The following is a 19,513-nucleotide window of genomic DNA, read 5'->3' on the forward strand; positions in this document are numbered from 1 at the left end:
GACTGGAGTGCAGTGGCACGATCGTAGATCACTGCAACCTCAAACTCCAGAGCTCAATTGATCCTGCTATCTCAGCCTCCTCAGCTGGCACTGCAGGTACATGCCACCATGCCTGGCTAATTTTTAAATTTTTTGTAGAGATGGGGTCTTGCTATGTTGCCTTGGCTGGTCTTAAACTCCTGGCCTCCTGTCTTGGCCTCCCATAGTGCTGGGATTACAGTTGTGAGCCACTGCATGTGGTCCTTTTTTTGTTTTTGTTGTTATTTTTTTGTGATATTTTTTTCCTCTGTTTTGATGTAATGCATTTTATCTTCAACTTTTATAAGTTGCCAGGACCAAGTAATATTAGTGTTACTGTCAGCCCTTCCCAGAGAGGTTTCATTTTGGACAAGGAAGCCATCTGGGAAATAGGATGGAGACCTGTTTTGGAAAACCAAAAGAGGATCTCTCTTGCTAACCATGGAGAAAAGGCATCTCGTCTTCCTGTTAGGGGGACTGTTGAGGAAATGACCTCTATCCTTTGGTTCTCATTTAAGAGAATTGTTTCTGTCTGTTTCAGTTGTAAGGACAAGGGAGTCTCAGTATATCTCACAATATGGAGGTACTGTAACAGCTGATTAAGGGGGGGCTTGAGAATTGGAAAACTCAAGTGCAGGAAGGAATTGGTCATCTTAGGAACTAGAGCAGTATTGAAAGCAGTTCGTTTGGACCTCAGCAGTAGGGATTTGTAAACACAAGTGTTCTGCTGTTAATAGGATTTCTCAGTCTGTTTTTCTTTGTGTCTTTCCCTGAATATAATCTTTACTGTGTATCTTTTCTATTCCTCACACTTTTTGCTTATTCCTAACTCTGGCTTTTTTTTCTAATTTTTTATTGGAGTATAACATAATACATAAAACTGCATAAATTATATTTATGTGTACAACTTGGTGAATTTTCACAAAGTAAACATGTCCAGGTAACCTGCTTCCAGATCAAGAAGCAGAGTATGACTAGTAGAATGTTCCCTTGGGCCCGTTCCAGTCACCTCACTCCCCAAGGGTAACCCTATTCTGATTTGTCTGTTTTAACAGCTTTATTGAGATGTAATATACATACTGTAATATAAAGTTAACCAATTATGTATTTATTTTGTTTGGTTTTTAAATGTTTATTTGAATAGATTTAGGGAATACAAGTGGTTTTTTGATACATGGTTGAAGTGTGTAATGGTGAAGTCAGGGCTTTGAGTATACTTATCACCTGAATAGTGTATATTGTATACCATAGTAATTTTCCATCCCTTGCTCCCCTTCACCCTCCCTCCTTATGAATCTCCAGAGTCCATTATTCACTCTGTATGGTCATGTATACCCACTGTTTAGCTCCCACTTATAAGTGAGTACATGCAGTATTTGTTTTTCCATTTCTGAGATACTTCATTTAGGATAATCGTTTACGGTTCCATCCAAGTTGTTACAAAAGACATTATTTCATTCTTTTTTATAGATGAGTAGTATTCCATGGTATATATATACCGTATTTTCTTTATCCACTCATCAGTTGATGTGCACTTAGGTTGATAACGTGTCTTTGCAAATGTGAATTGTGCTGAGTTAAACATAAGAGGGCATGTAACTTTTTGAACTAACTTCTTTTCCTTTGGGTAGATACCTAGTAGTGGGATTGCTGGATTAAATGACAGGTCTGCTTTTAATTCTTTGAGAAATCTCCATACTGTTTTCCCTAGAGGTTGTATTAATTTATATTTCTACCAACAGTGTATAAACATTCCCTTTTTACTGCATCCACACCAACATCTATTGTTTTTTGAGTTTTTAATAATAGCCATTCTGACTGGGGTCAGGTAACTCATTGTGATTTTAATTTGCATTTCCCTGATAATTAGTAATGCTGAGCATTTTTTCATATGCTTGTTGGCCATTTGTATATCTTATTTTGAAAAATGTCTGTTCATGTCTTTTGCCCACTTTTTAATGGGGTTATTTGTTTTTTTCTTGCTGATTTGTTTGAGTTCCTTGTAGATTCTGGATATTAGTCTTTTGTTAGATGTATAGTTTGTGAATATTTTCTCCCATTCTGTAGGTTGCCTATTTACTATGTTGATTATTTCTTTGGCTCTACAGAGACTTTTTAGTTTAATTAAGTCCCATTTCTTTATTTTTGTTGTTGTTGTATATGCTTTTGGGGTCTTAGTCATAAATTCTTTGCCTAGACCGATGTCCAGAAGAGTTTTTTCTAAGTTTTCTTCTAGAATTTTTATGGTGTCAAGTGTTACATGTAAGTCTTTAATCCATCTTGAGTTAATTTTTGTGTATGATGAGAGATAGGGATCTAGTTTAATTCTTCTGCATGTGGCTGTCCAATTTTCCCAGCACCGTTTATTGAATAGGGCATCTTTTCCCCAGTGTACATGTTTGTCTGCTTTGTTGAAGATCAGTTGATTGTAGGTGTGTAAGGGTTTTTGTTTGTTTGTTTGAGACAGGATGTTGCTCTGTTGCCCAGGCTAGAGTGTAGTGGCATCATCATAGCTAACTGCAACCTCAAACTCCTGGGCTCAAGCAATCCTCCCACCTCAGCCTCCCAAGTAGCTGGGACTACAGGTGTGCCACCATGCCCTGCTAATTTTTGTATTTTTTTTTTGTAGAGATGGGGTCTCTCTATGTTGCCCACGCTAGTCTCACATTCTTGGCCTGAAGCAGTCCTCCTGCCTTAGCCTCCCAAAGTGCTGGGATTACAGATGTGAGCCATCGTGCCTAGCTGGTATATGATTTTATTTCTCAGTTCTCTATTCTGTTCCATTGATCTATGTGTCTCCTTTTATACCAGTACCATGCTGTTTTCGTTTGTATATCCTTGTAGTATAATTTGAAGTTAGGTACTGTGATGCCTCCAGATTTGTTCTTTTTGCTTAGGACTGCTTTGGCTATTCAGGCTCTTTTTCGATTCCATATGAAATTTAAGATTGTTTTTTCTAATTCTGTGAAAAATGACATTGGCATTTTGATGGGAATTGCATTGAATCTGTAAGCGCTTTGGGCAATATGGACATTTTAACAATATTGGTTCTTCCAATCCATGAGCATGGGATGTTTTTCCATTTGTTTGTGTCATCCATCAGTGATTTCTTTCATCAGTATTTTGTAGCTCTCCTTGTAGAGATCTTTTACCTCCTTGGTTAAGTGTAATATATTCCTAGGGGTTTTTTTTTTCCTTTTTCTTTTTTTCTTTTGTTTTGTTGTGTTGCAGCTATTGTAAATGGTATTGAGTTCTTTCTTGATTTGATTCCCAGCTTGGCTGTTATTAATGTATAGAAATGCTGCTGATTTATGTACATTAATTTTGTTACCTGAGACTTTAACAAATTTAGTTATCAACTCTAGGAGTCTTTTGGAGGAGTCTTTAGGGTATTCTAGATCTAAGATCATATGATTGGCAAACAGGGATAGTTTGACCTCCTATTTCCTGATTTGGACACCCTTTATTTCTTTCTCTTGCCTGAGTCCTCTGGCTAGGACTTCCAGTACTATGTTGAATAGAATTGGTGAAAGTGAACATCTTTGTCTTTTCCCAGTTCTTAGGGGGAATGCTTTTAATTTTACCCCATTCAGCATGATGTTGGCTGTGGCTTTGTCATATATGGCTTTTATTTTTTTGAGGTATGTTCCTTCTGTGCCTAGTTTGTTAAGAGTTTTTATCATGAAGAGGTGCTGGATTTTATTGAATGCTTTTTCTGCATCTATTTTGTTTTTAGTTCTGTTTATGTAGTGAATCACATTTACTGATTTACGTATGTTTAACCATCCTTGCATCCCTGGGATGAAACCCACTTGATTGTGGCGAATTATTTTTTTTGATGTGTTCTTGGGATCAGTTTGCTAGTATTTTGTTGAGGATTTTTACATCTATGTTCATGAAGGATATTGGTCTGTGATGTTCTTTTTTTTTTGGTGTGTCCTTTTCTGGCTTTGGTATCAGAGTGATACTGACTTCTTAAAATGAATTAGGGAGGATTCCCTTCTCTTCAATGTTATGGAACAGTTTCAGTAGCATAGGTACCAATTCTTTGTAGGTCTGGTAGAATTCAGCTGTGAATCGATCTAGTCCTGGGCTTTTTTGGGAGGTGAGTTTTTTTTATTACTGATTTAATCTCACTACTTGTTATTAGTCTGTTCGGGATTTCTGTTTCTTCCTGATTCAAGCTTAGAAGGTTGTGAAGTTCATCCATTTCAGTGTTTTTGGTTTTCAGTGTATATGGTTCAGTGGTTTTTAAGGCTATTTACTAAGTCGTATAACTATCACCATAATCTAATGTTTAAACATTTTCATCATCCCAGAAAGAAATCTGTTACCCGTTAGCAGTTATTCCCCATTTATCCCACACTCCACCACGTGGGGTCAATCCTAGGCAAGCACTAATCTATTTTCTGTCTGTATGAATTTGCCTGTTTTGGACATTCCATAGAAGTGGAATCTTACAATATATGGCATTTTGTGCCTGACTTATTTCACTTAGCATAATGTTTACAAGCTTCATCCGTGTTGTAGCATGTGTCAGTACTTCATTCCTTTTCATGGCTGAATAATATTCCATTGTATTGATAGACCACATTTTTTTTTTTTTTTGAGACAGAGTCTCACTCTCTTGCCTGGGGCAAGTGCCGTGGCCTCAGCCTAGCTCACAGCAACCTCAAACTCCTGGGCTCAAGCGATCCTACTATCTCAGCCTCCCGAGTAGCTGGGACTACAGGCATGCGCCACCATGCCCGGCTAATTTTTTCTGTATATATTTTAGCTGTCCAATTAATTTATTTCTATTTTTGGTAGAGACAGGGTCTCGCTCTTGCTCAGGCTGGTCTCGAACTCCTGAGCTCAGAACGATCCGCCTGCCTCGGCCTCCCAGATGCTAGGATTACAGGCGTGAGCCACTGCACCCGGCCGATAGACCACATTTTGTTTCTCCATTCATCCATTGATGGACATTTGTGTTGTCTCCACCTTTTGGGTATTATGAATAATGCCACTGTGAACATTCATGTACAGGTTTTTGTTGGACATATGTTTTCATTTCTCTTGGGTATATATGTAGGAGTAGAATTGCTGGGTGACATGGTAACTCTGTTTAACATCTTGAAGAACTGCCAAACTGTTCTCCACACTGGCTACACCATTTTACATTCCATCCAGCAATGTATGAGGATTCAATTTCTCTACATCCTCATCAACACTTGTTATTATCTCTCTTTTATTCTAGTCATTACTAGGGAGTGTGTAGTGGGATCTCATCATTGTTTTGATTTGCATTTCCCTAATGACTAATGATCTTGAGCATTTTTTCATGGCTATTGGCCATTTTTATGTCTTCTTTGGAGAAATGGCTATCAAATCTTTTGTCCACCTTTTAATTGGGTTATTTGTCTTTGTATTGTTGAGTTATAAGTCTTGCCCATTTATGGCCCCTTGAGTCTCTTCCTGTCTCATAACTTTTAGCTTTTGTTCCCATTGTTCACAGCTTGACTCTCTGCAAACTTATGAATTCATATGCCTGTAAGAACTTGTGATCCACTTTTCTGCCCTTTTGGGTGGAGCCTCCTCAGCTTGACCACCATATTGGTTGCTGCTTGCTCTTCTTGCCCAGTCAGTTGTGACTACAAAAGGGCGGGAACAGAACATGGCTGCTCCGGCACATGATTGACATGCCTAGTACTAGAATGAAAGTGAAAAGAAGTAAAATATGTTAAAATAAAACATAGCAAAATAAAGTGGAGGCAAGCTAAATAGTTTAAAATTCTGCTATAATAAAAAAATGAGTTGGGATCCAGCAGGGATTTGGATTGTAAACCACAACAGCCAGTAGCTAACAGACCTTCTGCCCAGTCAAGGGGAAATTCCTAAGGAACACCATCCGTCCCTGCTGGCCAGGCTCAGGCTGGGCCCTGGCCTCAGAAAAACACCCGATGCTCCTGTGCAGGAGGGGCAAGTTGCATTTCTGTTTAGGTAAGATCCTCTTTTGGTTGAAACCCAAACAAAAGCTCAAGTAAAGGCCTGATGTGTAAAACTTACTGGCTTGCTGCTTTGTTTACACAGGGGCCTTAGGTCTGTGCAAAGCCTTGTCCATTTATTCCCCTCCCCTTGCCACAGTTGCTAGTGCATCCATGAAACAGTAACAGGCTAATTTAATAACCTGAAAATAGGATGAAATATAAACATGTTCAGAGAAATTCTGTGTAGATTGAATTTTTGTAGACAAGGTCACTGACTGTTTATTTTTTTATTTTTTTTGAGACAGAGTCTCACTCTGTTGCCCGGGCTAGAGTGAGTGCCATGGCGTCAGCCTAGCTCATAGCAACCTCAAACTCCTGGGCTCAAGCAATCCTACTGCCTCAGCCTCCCAAGTAGCTGGGACTACAGGCACGCACCACCATGCCCGGCTAATTTTTTCTATATATATTTTTAGTTGTCCAGCTAATTTATTTATATTTTATTAGTAGAGACGGGGTCTCGCTCTTGCTCAGACTGGTCTCGAACTCCTGAGCTCAAACGATCCACCCGTCTCGGCCTCCCAGAGTGCTAGGATTACAGGTGTGAGCCACCGCGCCCGGCCCACTGAATGTTTCTTGAATAGCCAATTTTTTAATGTGAAATCTTGCAAGTATGAATTACTCTTCTCAAAAGTCTGTCAATCTATTTTTGTTTTATAAATTATGATTTTATATATTTAAGGATATTATTAAATAGTTAAGGTAATGCTCAGTAGATGTTATAATGGATAAACTCCCCAAATATCAAGGCTTTTTTTTTTTTTTTTAAAGAGACAGGGTTTCACTCTGTCACCTAGGCTGGAGTACAGTGACACATTGCATACTCACTGTAGCCTTGAAAAGCAATCCTGCTGCCTTAGCCTCTTGAATAGCTAGCCCTACAGGTGTGCACTACCATGCCTGGCTAATTTTTCTTATTTTTTTGTAGAGATGAGCATCTCACTATGTTGCCCAAGGTGGCCTCGAAGTCCTGGCTTCAATTAATACCCTCACCTCGGCCTCCCAAAGTGCTGGGATTACAGGTGTGAGCCACCATGCCCAGCCTATCAGGGGCTTTATACAAGAAAAGTGTTTTTTTTGTTCATGTAAAGTGCTATGTGGGCATTCCTGGTTGGAAGTCTTTTCTGGGTTGCTTTTCCACCATCTTTATCTCCTGGCTCTCAGGTCTCCTAGGAGTCTTCTGGCTAGTTGAAAGAGGGTATGAACATAGAGGATCATGTATAGGAGGTTTTGTTTTTCCTTTTTTGTTTTTAGTATGGAAAATTTCAGGCATGACAGAAGTATAGAAAACAGTATAGTGAACCCTCATGTGAATCCATCACCTAGTTTCAACAATTATCAACATTTTGCTATTTTCCCCACCACTATTTTTTTCTGGAGTATTTTCTTTAGTTTTTATTGTTGTTTTTAAATCAAATAATGCTTTCATAAAAAAATAACATTATGGGCTTGGGTGTGGTGGCTCACACCTCTAATCCAAGCACTTTGGGAGAGTAGGAGGATCTCTTGAGCCCAGGAGTTTGAGGCTGCAGTGAGATATGATCACACCGCTGCACTCCAGCCTGGTTGACAGAGTGAGACCCTGTCTCAAAAAAAAAATTATGGAAAATATCTAACTTAGAAAATGGAACACCTGTAACCTTACCCCTCAGAGAGAGCCAGTGTTAATTGTGTGCCTGTGTGCATGTGTGTGTGTGTTTGTATGGTTTTTATAGACATTATTTTTTAAGGATTTGTGTCTTTTAAAAAATATTTACAGTATATCCTATTATATGGATAAACCACATTTAATTAACCCAGTTCCCTTCTGGGGGGTATTTGGGTTATCAGTTTTACCCTATTAAATAATGGTACACTAACATCCTCCTATCATACATACTTGAGCAAGTTTATTTTATGTGATAAGTTCTAGAATTGGAATTGCTGGGTAAAAAAAAGAGTATGCACATCTCAAAGATTTAATAGGTATTGTCAAATTGCCCTCTAAAAAGACCATACCAGTTGATACTTTCAGCAATAGTGAATGGGAACATTCAGGGGTATTTTAAAATAAATCCCAAACATCATATCATTTCACCTGGAAATACTTCAGTATTTCTTGCTAACAGATAAGAATGTTTTTCATTTTTTGACATAACCATTATCACTTCTAAAAAATTAGTACCTTTTTGCTGATGGTTTGTTCAAATCAGAATTCGGATAGGGTATTCAAAATGCGCATATGGAAAGGAGTACTGAAGAGAGTGCCCTCCTTCAGCACTGCACAGTTTTTAAAGCCTGTGAGCTGAGCATGGTGGCACACACCTGTAGTCCCAGCTACTCTGGAGGCTGACGTGGGAGGATCACTTGAGCCCAGGAGTTCAAGGCCAGCTTAGGCAACATAGTGAGACCCCCCCCCATCTCTTATATTAAAAAGCAAAAGCCTGCTTTGTGCTGATGCAAGTTTGGGGCCTGAAGGTGAAGGGGTTTTTTTAGTCCAGGCTTGTTTCTGCGGCAGTATAAGTGATGTTTGAAGATTTCTGATTTGTTTGCTTTTGGGCAGTTCCACAATCAAGGTTCTCTTTTAGACATAGCTCTCAAGCCTGCTTTGTTTCTTTGTGGTCTTGCTCTTATGCTTTTGGTTCTCAATTTATAGGTGCTTCCTTGAAGCTCTCTGAAAGAAATGCCTGAGGGAGTAGGGGTAGTAACTTCCCGTGATCTTTGCTGCAAGGCTGACCATTTGTTCAACTGAGAAGTCTTACAGACTGCTCTCTGCCAAGGTTTTTTGTAGTCTTAATCTCCTATTATTTGGGTTGTAGAAACTTCCAACCCATTGAGACTTTTGCTCTCTGGACTGTACTACTTCTTCCATTTCTGTTTGAAAAGTAGCAATTCTTGCCTGTGCTTTTCTCTGTCTTGAAGTATCTTTGCTAAGGCAGTCATTAATATTCAACACAGTCCACCACTCTGACTCTTCCCACCACTTTCCCTAGGACAGCAGGCTCAGTGGACACTTGGTCCATGAGAGGCTACAGTTGCTGCAGGCAGACATTCATCAGGGGCGATATTTTGTCCTGATGTACCAGGCTGTCCGGCATTCCAGCTGGTTCTCTGCCACCTAATGACTAAGCCAAAGCCACATATTATAGGTTTTTGTTCACACTTCAGTGTATTCATTTGGTGTCAGTTAGGTTTTGGTCAGGAAAACAGAAACTACACTAGGTATTTCAAGCAGGAAGTCATTTAACATAGTGAATTAGAGGCTTACAAAATGAATATCAGGGCTGGGGGTGATGGTGGTGGCAGCATAGCCAGGGGAAGCTGCTGTTAGCTTTCAGAAAGTTAAGAAATACAAGAATTACAGGAACTGCTGCAGATCAGCTGGGTCTCCGTAGGACCAGGGAGGGTGAATTTCAGGAGAATGCTCAGAAGCTGGTGGTATAATGTGACATCTATGCAGTGCAAAGCTCACGCTCCTGCCCTCTCCTGCTAGAATAATCCTGGTCTCCACTGCTCTTCTGCTTTCTGAATCTTGTGGAGTAGCTGAGCCTCTCATTGCTGGCCAGGATTTGGGTAATGTGGTTCCCACTGTACCAAGGAGAGCATAGACCAGGAGGAAACGGTGCTTTGTTGTCAACATGCAACCCACCTTCTCCTAAAGTGAGGGGAACACTAAACCTTACAAAAATAGGAGAAACAATTCTCAAAATGCGGCTGTTAAACTATCTTACAAATAAAATGTTTGCTGTCTAGAAGTGAATACAAAATATATGCATAAATAAGATTTTTGTTTTTATACTTTTTTAATTTATAGACTATAAAGCAATTGGCAAAATAGGAGAGGGAACGTTTTCTGAAGTTATAAAGATGCAGAGCCTGAGAGATGGAAACTACTATGCATGTAAACAAATGAAACAGCGCTTTGAAAGGTAGGCAATCAGAGATGTAAATTTAAGACTTAATATAGATATAGGTTTAAGTCAATAAGGGCAACTTAATATTAATGGGAAAATTTTATTCATTTAATAATATGTGAAATATAATCAAAATTCTTTGGGTAGTAAGGATTATGCACTAATGTTTATCATACTGGAGTTTACTCACATCCAGGTTTACTGTGATATCAATGATAGATGGCCACAAAAAATTAAGTTATAAAGTATGCCTCACTTTAAACAGTCTTTGTATTCCTAACAAGTGTGAGTGTGTGCATGTGTTGAGCTTCTATAAATGAAACCTTAGAATGTATTAGAGGTCCTTACAATTTAATTAATTGTGGGTTAATTAGTATATTGATATGTTGAAAAATCATTGCCAGGGGAAGATGGAAAAATGTATTCCCTGGGCGTGATCAGGAGTGCTGTTTATGGAGCCCGGAACTGTAGTTCTTGGTCACTCCCTTGGTGGACTGCTGTGGCTTTTTCCTCAGAGCAGCCTCTTAACGTCTTGGAGTTTGTCAGCTTCTTAGCATGTATCCCACTACTGAGTCAAAACCCAGATGTGATTGGGAAACTCTGTCAGAGTAATGAAGTCAATACTGTCTTCATTGTAACTGTTAAACTAAAACGAAGAGGATTAAAGCCCAGCTTTCTCTTTTCTTTTGTTTTCTTTTTTTAATATCAAAGGAATCGAAGCCTCTATATAGCCAAAGTAATTTTTTAAAACAACATAGTATTATAATTTTCCCATATTGATGCAGAGCCTTAGGAAGTGTTTTGGGGTATAAACCTTGATTTCAGACTTTTAGTATACAAAATTGTTTCTCAGATCAAAGAAAAGAAGTATAAGACAATTAATCATGTCAAAGGGTATTGAGAACAGTAATTTCATCCTCATGACATCCAGACAGAGTAGTTATCATCGCTGTTTTTCAATGAGGAGAGGTGCTCAGAGATGTGAAGTAATTTGACAATTGTTGCTGGAGATCACTAGGTGGGCTGAGCCAAATTTGAATCCAGATTCTACTAAAGCAAAATCCTCATTTTTCACTGCCCAAAGCATGTGACAGTGTCCACTACCAAGACTCTGAAGCGACTGGGTCTTCTGCGTTTCTTCGTCTGGAACTGCTTCCTCTATGTATTCTACATTCTCTGTCTCTGTCTTCCTCCCCCCATGCCGTCTTTATCTTTAAACTACTCATGAGAGAGAATTTGATGCGCCATGTACTGATTATTCTGTATCTAAAGAGCAGACTTCCCTGAATAGCTACCTTTGAGAAATCCACTGTAAACCCAAAGTTGCCAGTGTAGGACTTTGAGCAGAAGGATGCAGTGCATTCGCACCTTGAGAGACGATCAGAATCCTGTGAGATGATCACTGTCAGGTTCAGAGGCGGATGGAAGTACGTACATCAACAGGACATGCCAGCTATTATTTTGGTGAAGAACTAAGTATAAAAAGTAGACCGGACAAATAGCCTACAGACTTCAGGCACTTTGGAGATTGTTGCTTTGCCAGAATAATGCATGGTCACATTCACTCCGTTGAATCGACTGTCAAGGAGAGGCTGCATCACAGATGAGTCACTTGGTCACAGATGCGTCTTCAGGAAGGTAGAGATATCTGTAACATTTTGGAGAGATCTCTATCAAAGAAAATTAGGATCTTCTAAGGAGCAGTTCTTTGGAGGATGGAGAACACTGGATTTATCTAGAGAAGTTCATTCTCATACCTCCTTAGTTCCTTGGACTAAGGGATGGGATTTCCTGGTGGTGAAGCACATCCTGGATCTGCCACCTGCCCGATCCCCAACACACCAAAAGTGCCTTTTCTGCCTGAGCCTTCCTTGTCATGAGGTGCCTGAAGACTAAACGAGGGAGTAAACAGAAAGCTAGCATGATGGTAGCCTCCGTTACTGTATGTGTAATCACTTGTATTTTAGAAACAATGTTCTTTGCCTTGAACTTTAAAATCATTTAATTAGAACACATATTTTTCTTTTAAAAATCTATAATAAGGAAAAGTCTTTAATAAAATACCACTGAATTGGTATTACTTTATTTTTTTAAAAAGTTTGTATATGTGGAGGGGATTAGTTACAGAGTTTTCTTTGTTGTGTCAATCACAGTTTCATGTATAGGCTTTACTCAAAAGGAGGTATACTTGCTCTAGGTTAGTGGTAGTTTGTGGTGGTTTGATGTGTGGAACCAGGGATGGAGTCTAGTGCCCAATCTTGACAGGCATCTCTTATGTGCCCTAGGAAAGCACGACCTGCTAACTTACGTAGTCCAAACTCAAGGAGAATGGGACTTTGAGTTTTACCTTGTGAGTTCTCATTTGCTTCCAACATATACGTTAAAAACCACAGGAGATTATAATCCAATACTATAACTATTTTTTGCTCAAATTGCTCCAGCTTTGGCCATGGGGACCCTTTTCAGGTTGGCTTTCATATTCTTTTGATAAGCCCTATCCTTTTTTTTTTTTTTTTTTTTTTTTTTTTTTTGAGACAGAGTCTCACTCTCTTGCCTGGGGCGAGTGCTGTGGTGCCAGCCTAGCTCACAGCAACCTCAAACTCCTGGCCTCAAGCGAGCCTCCTGCCTTAGCCTCCCAGGTAGCTGGGACTACAGGCACGCGCCACCATACCTGGCTAATTTTTTTTTTTTTTCTGTTTTTAGTTGTTTGGCCAATTTCTTTCTATTTTTAGTAGAGACGGGGTCTCGCTCTTGCTCAGGCTAGTCTTGAACTCCTGAGCTCAGAACGATCCGCCCGCCTCGGCCTCCCAGAGTGCTAGGATTACATGAGCCATCGCACCCGGCCCTTTTTCTTTTCTTTTTTAAAACTTTTTGGCACTATAAGATTTTCTAGGCTCATCTTGTATTTTCCCTGCCCCAGGCCTAGATTCTGCCATTTCTGTAAGGAGCCCTGGTTCCTTTTATTGGAGAAAGGTATTTAGAGAACAAGATCTTGGCACTGGGTTGCTCACTGCTACTAGGCATCCTGAGCTAGTGTGTATATATACCAACCCCTCTCATCTATCTCATCTATCTTACTTATCTTTCTATCTTTGTATTCAATAACTGTGAAGACATATTGATATAAATGAATGACTAAGTGAATATATAAGTTGGGACGAAGGGACAATTCTTCCTGATAGAAGAATGTCAAATAATAAATGTAGGAGGGATGAAGGGAATAGACAGTCATCATTAGAATACAGTAGTAATTTCTGCATTCAGGATCCCCTCATGAATGCTAAAATAAGTGAGTGAAACCTTAAAGAGAAACAATATTTCTGCATAGCCTATAAAATATTAATTATTGGAGCCAGGCATACTGACCTACAGCATGCCACGGGCAGAGGCATGACAGTTACTAGGTGGAGTGGTGGGACTTCTTCAGCATCCTTGTCCTGAATCAAGGACCCCTCCGGGTGTGGGACCATGAATAAAAGCCTTAGTCGCCTCTTCCCCATGCAGATCCCAGGGACGGAGCTCAAGAGATGCTCTGTAATTGCGTAAGTGCCCCCAAAGAAATGTTTGACATGATTTTTTGTTTTCCTTTTGCCTCATCGGTGTCTTTATTCACCTCCCCTGCTCCAGGGAGAAAAAAGCTATTTCCATTTGTCACTCAGAGGATGGTCTGCAGTGGTATGTTCTCTGGAACCCTAGTTCTACAGATGGTAACTAGGTAGTATGTAAAGAAAGGATCCAGGGCCAAAGAGTTTTGGAAATGTTTGTTTAAATAAAGATACACTGTCTCTTTATTTTGCAGGGTTTTTGAGAGCTTTTAATATCAATTAGAAATTATGGCTTTCCGAGAAGGACTAGAATAGTCCCATTTCTCAAGCTTTTTGAACGTGCAATTTCCTCACAAAGCATTTCCCAGAGAAATAATGTTCTGTTGGACACGTTTTGGGAAGCACTGTGTAGAGGCACTAAGGCAGGCACTGGCTCTGTGGGTGCTGGTGAGGAGTAGGGGTGGGGGGTACTGAGCTTGGGAGGCATGAGATGATGTAATGAACGGACAAGGTTTTGATCTGGTCCTGGTACATGCCAATATGGCCATGATGGTTATTAGAATATTGAACAACTCATATTTTAGTTGGTGAATGGCTGATGTCCTGAGCCTGCTGAGTGCCGCCTGGCCCCTTGCCCAGCACTCCCCAGACCTCCCCTAGGGTTCGTGCTGCCTTTAGGACCTGGCTTCAGCATTGTGGGCTGTATCTTTTCTGATTGGTTGTTGCCCTGGGGTGTAGGTTGCTAACATTTTGAATACCATCCTGGGTGTGAGGGAGGAAATAGGGGGTAGTAACAAAAGAGGAGCTAAAACTTTTAGTTGGAAATGATCTTAGAGTATTCAGGCCATCATATCAGGCTCCCATTTGTTGGCTCGCATGAGAGTGACCTAAGATATTTAGCTATATCAATTTAAAACTACATAATATAATTGGGTATAACCACTCTCTGAATAACCAAATGCTGAGCTTTCTACTATATGTTAAAAGTTGGTAGAACAGAATTTTGCCAGTTGAAAGAAAGAATACTTCTACGATTAGTTCCTTTCGGAGCCTCTGAGATGGAAGTCCCTGGTGGATCAAGTCGTTCAGTTGGCTATGACCTCACAGGCCCACCATACTGAGGTGTGTCTCTTGAAAGGGGTCTGTCTGGAGGGCAGTGGCAGCCAGCCTCAGGCCTTGGGCCTGACTGCGGTTGTGTTAGCATGACTTGTGTCAGGCAGAACACTCCTCATAAACAAGAGCCTGCAATAAGACACACCTGCCGATAGCACACCTGTCACCAGGTGAATGAAATGGAGAAAAATTGTCTAGCCATCACTAAAGATGAGGAGTCAGGGGTCTATTCCTTGAACTTTGAAACGCTTATTTTCAGAGATATACACATTGCTCAGGTGGGTCGTTCCCATAAACTAATTAATACATTTTAATTATTAATCTCAATAATAAATCGTACTAATAAATTTAATCAGAAATTTTAATATCTATGTCCATACTTATTAATAAATGTGAAGGAAACTATCAAGGATTCTTTCAGGATCTTTGATGAGAAAAACTTTAATGTATGTTCTAAGCTATAAGAACTTTGATTTTCGCAAAAAATAATAAAAAACCTAAAAGAAGAACCTCGATTTTTATAAGATAATGCAGAAATGAGATATGCTTACCTTTAGTTTCTGATGGGAGAAATAAAACCTGATTAACTTGCTTGAAATATTTGTGAGTTTGTGAATTGTGATCATAGATAATAAATAGTGACTTAATAGCCCTAGTTTTAGAGTTGACCTAAATTGTGACGTAGTTCTTTATTTGTGCTTGCACGATAGTGTTGAGCAAGTGAACAACCTACGAGAGGTACAAGCACTGAGGCGCCTGCACCCACACCCAAACATTCTTACGCTGCATGAAGTGGTTTTGTAAGTATACCTGGAGCTTGAAAAGTTATCTAAATTTGCTGAAAATGCTAAATCTCTTTTTAGGAAAGAAAACCATGGTAGGCATTTTAAAAATATTTGCTTTGTAGCTCGGAGAGTAACAATTTTGACTTCATCTTAAATCACATTTTTGTTTTGACAAATGTGTATCGGATTCCTAATGTGGAAATGCCTCTGTTTAGGTGGCTCCCTATCATAAAAGCATACAAACCGTGCTGAGTTCGTCTCGTGTAGCTCACTCAGTTAAGCTTCTGAACCCTTGAGTGCGAATGGTCACTTACTGGGAAAGCACCGTTGTGTTATTTCAGGGAGTGTGTGTCCTCACTTTGTCCCTGCCAGTTACCATTTCTACACAGTCTCCTGCAGCCTTTCTTAGTATAATTGATATCATTTCTGGGTATTTAAAAATTTCTCTTCTAATTATAGAATAGTTTCCATAAGGTTTACCTACCAGTCAAGAAGGCAGAGCACAGCTTGTCCCTAGGTGCCTGCCCAGGCCTGGGAAGCCTTCTCCCTGGCAGCTCTGTGCTGTGCTTCTGGGCCTCAGTGAAGCAGGGAGTCAGGCTGCAGGGTTTCGGGACCTGGAGGGGCACTGCCACTCTGAGAAGGTGTATCTCAGTGTAGAAGTCTCACTGCAGCTCTGGGGGGAGCCTGACCTATAAGGTCAGCCAAGCAACTCGTCTCTGCCAGTTAAAGTCCAGTAGATTTTAATCAGAGGATGGAACAGTTTTAAGCTCAAAATGAAATGTCTTTTCACAGCTGTGTGGCTTCCTGGCCTAGAGTGTTCTTAGAAGTCAGTTTGGGCCAGGTCCAGAGATTGCAGTTTGTATGTAGTAGTCACAACACTGTGTGTATGTCATGTGCTTCACATGTACTTTACAAAGCACTTCTGTCCAGAATCTCACTGGGCCTCATAACAGCCAAGAGGTAGTAGGACCCCTTCCAGCCAGACTGGAGGAACCCAGAGCAGGCTCCCTGCTCAGGGCTCAGAACACTCTTCAAGGGCCTGCTTGGACTCAGGAGAAGCTGGTGGCTCAGCCGGAATCCTCTGTTCCCACTCAGTGTCAGGCTTAGACATCACACGGGTGTGGTGTGACGCCTCTTTCTCTCCTTTTTTCTCCTGACTAGTTTTGGGTTTTGCTCTCCCATTGTAAGTTATCCCAATTACATGGAAGTAATTCAGGTAAATTAAAGCCAAATTTGCAGTCATAGAACATGAATTAACTTCTTTTTTCTTTTATTGTTTTGCTTAGCCAACTCCCCAAACTTTTTTCTTCTTTTTGCTGATAGTTAATTTTGTATTTTCAAGACATATCTCTTTTTTTTAAAAAGGACATTTAGAATTTTGCTCAAAGTAGGGTTTTACTAGTATTTTAAATTAATTTTACCTGAAATATTGATTTAAAAGCAAAGCCTCTACTGTTTCAGTAATTATACTGCAGTCTTTGTCTGATGTAGAAGTGCCTTATGTTTATCAGAAATGTTTACAAATGAATTAAATATTTGATTATATTTTCTGATTAAGACAAGAAAAATCATTTTAAAAACCTGCTTTCTTCTTCAGCGACAGAAAATCTGGTTCTCTTGCACTAATATGTGAACTTATGGACATGAATATTTATGAGCTAATACGAGGTATGTAGAACAATTTGAAAGCTAATCTGAGATCCTCTTTAAGGCTTATAGTTCATATGTGCTCGTCGTAGTTCTCAGAATCCTTAGTCCCTACAGTGCAGTAGTTATGTAGAAATACCTTGTGCAGGACTACTTCACTCTCGGGGAGCACTGTTCTGGCATGTCATCCACTCGGCACATGGCTGCAAACAAGAAGTAAAGCCAGAAGGCCCACTGGGTGACCGTTCGATTTGGGCAAGGACGGTGCTGAAGGCAGCAGGGGCAGCTGCATGGCAGAGCACCCCCAGCCTGGGCCTCCCTCACCATGGTCATGTGCGCTCAGGCCCATCTGACTCTGAGGGTCACTCTTCTTCCCAGGCCCTGCTGTTGCTTGACACTCTGTTCTGTGCCTCAAAATAAGGCAGAGCTTCCCTCCAAATAATCCTTCACACTAGAGGGAATCGCCTTCTATTTGGATCTTTACAAAGCCTCCTGTATTCCAGGGTGCTCATTCATCTCTTTTTTTGAACAATCAAGCTCTGTTTAGGAAACACATTCCACCTGAGACAGCCCTGGGCAGGGTGCTTGTAGAGGTCTCCTGAGGGGACCAGAAGAGGAGGCAGGCAGCCAGCCCACACTGAGCAAATGTTCCTGAGCGTCTGCTCTCATGATTGTGTTAGCTGTCAGGACAAAGGGACCTTGTAGATATCACTAAGAAAGCAGCACAGCAAATACTAAATTTTATAGATCACATTATACCTAGAGGACAAATAAAAAACATCAACTGCCCTACTGTCATGGGAGTGACTACTTATGACTTAGAATCAAATTTTAGTGACAGCATCATAGATGATTTTAAAACTCCTGAATCATTACAGGTTAGGGCAAACTGAATATGAAGGGCTATGGAAAACTCAATAAGCTATTTTTGTGATGAAGAAGACACTGATGTTGAAAATACATATGAAGAGTTCAAATAAAATTATTTTTATTAAGTGGGAGAATGGAAAAAAAGCATTGTATCAAAATTAATGTATTTTATTAAATGATTTAAAGTGTGTGTGATAGTAAATTACTAATAAAATAAATAGTATAAGCAGGCAAGTTTTTCTATATCCATAAAAGTTCACATATACATGTTGGTCAATAAACTTTTAGATCTTTTTGGGAAAACAGGAGATTGCTTTTGTATCTGAGAATGTGTGGTATTTCTTCTATGTTATAGGCTTTGTGCATGTTATTCATAGGTGAGCCCTTCACTTAGTAATCTGTTTAAACTTATTTTAAGTACAATTCTAACAAACTTAGTTATCTGGTTTCTTGGTCTAAAAGCATTAAAAATAGAGTTATTAGATAGAAGAAGCTTCTAGAACTTGGCCACCAGCAGTAGCAGAAAGTGACAGGTGATAGTCCATTAATGGGGGAGGAGACTGAAGACACAAAACATGTACATGAGAACCAAAAAAATGAGGGCAGTCTGGGCAAACAGCTGTCAGCTTCCAGATTTCCCAAGAGAGGTTAGAGACAGCATAGGCGTGTTAAGGATTGTGGAAACCACACCACCTCAGTAAACACTGATTACTGAAGTGGGCAAGTGAATAAATGTTTTTAAGATTTCTGTTTAAAATGGTTACAGGCTGGGCACGGTGGCTGATGACCGTAATCCCAGCACTTTTAGAGGCCAAGAAGGCAGGATCACTTGAGGCCAGGAGCTCAAGACCAGCCTGAGAAACATAGCGAGACACTGGCTTTACAAAAAATTAAAAACTTAGCTGAGCGTCGTGGTGCACTCTTAGAGTTCCAGGTACTTGGGAGGCTGAGGTGGAAGGATCACTTGAGCCCAGGAGTTCAAGGCTGCAGTGAGCTCTAATAGTGCCACTGCACTTGCCTGGGCAACAGAGCAAGATCCCATCTCGAAAAAAATAATAAAATAAAATAAAATGTTATGATAGAAAAGAGTTTTATGTTCAAGGAATAAACCTCATTTATCTGGAAATTTTACTTATTAAGCTTCTTATTCCAAATAGCCTGGATAAATGAGGTATTCCTCTGTAGATTTTTCACTTTGATCTTTTGTGTGTGTGTGTGTGTGTGTGTGTGTGTGTGTGTATCTAACAGAGTATCAGGGTATGTTATCAAATACAACTGAGCACCATGAAATTTTATTAGGTTATTTATAATACTCTTTTTTTCCCAATAAGCCAACATTTTGCTTTTTAAGGAACCTCCATAATCATAGCTGGGCACGATGGTGCATGCCTGTAGTTCCAACCACTTGGGCGGCTGAGGCCGGAGAATCTCTTGAGCCCAGAATTTCGAGGCTGCAGTGACCTTGGATCACCCTAGTGCACCCCAGCCTGGGCGACAAAGTGAAGTCTTTTCTCTTAAAACAAAACAAACCTACATTAATTGCTTCCTTTGTTTAGTAATAATTCTCTTGGTATAAGAGTTATATCTTGGCCGGGCGTGGTGGCTCACGCCTGTAATCC

At 40.0% G+C, this 19,513-nt stretch overlaps 1 protein-coding gene across 1 annotated transcript in view; it reads left to right on the forward strand.

Moving 5' to 3' along the window:
* The first annotated feature begins 965 nt into the window (after positions 1-965).
* The window catches only part of MOK (MOK protein kinase), a 34,654-nt gene continuing 16,106 nt past the window's right edge, over positions 966-19,513 (forward strand). Inside the window, exons 1-4 of the mRNA XM_012647058.1 lie at positions 966-986; positions 9,835-9,949; positions 15,303-15,392; positions 16,975-17,045. Coding sequence (XP_012502512.1) covers positions 9,888-9,949; positions 15,303-15,392; positions 16,975-17,045 — 223 coding nt within the window. The 5' untranslated portion in view covers positions 966-986; positions 9,835-9,887. The remainder of the gene's footprint in view (positions 987-9,834; positions 9,950-15,302; positions 15,393-16,974; positions 17,046-19,513) is intronic.

Source organism: Propithecus coquereli, unplaced genomic scaffold (assembly GCF_000956105.1).
Source record: "Propithecus coquereli isolate 6110/MARCELLA unplaced genomic scaffold, Pcoq_1.0 Scaffold256, whole genome shotgun sequence".
Taxonomy (NCBI): Eukaryota; Metazoa; Chordata; class Mammalia; order Primates; family Indriidae; genus Propithecus; species Propithecus coquereli.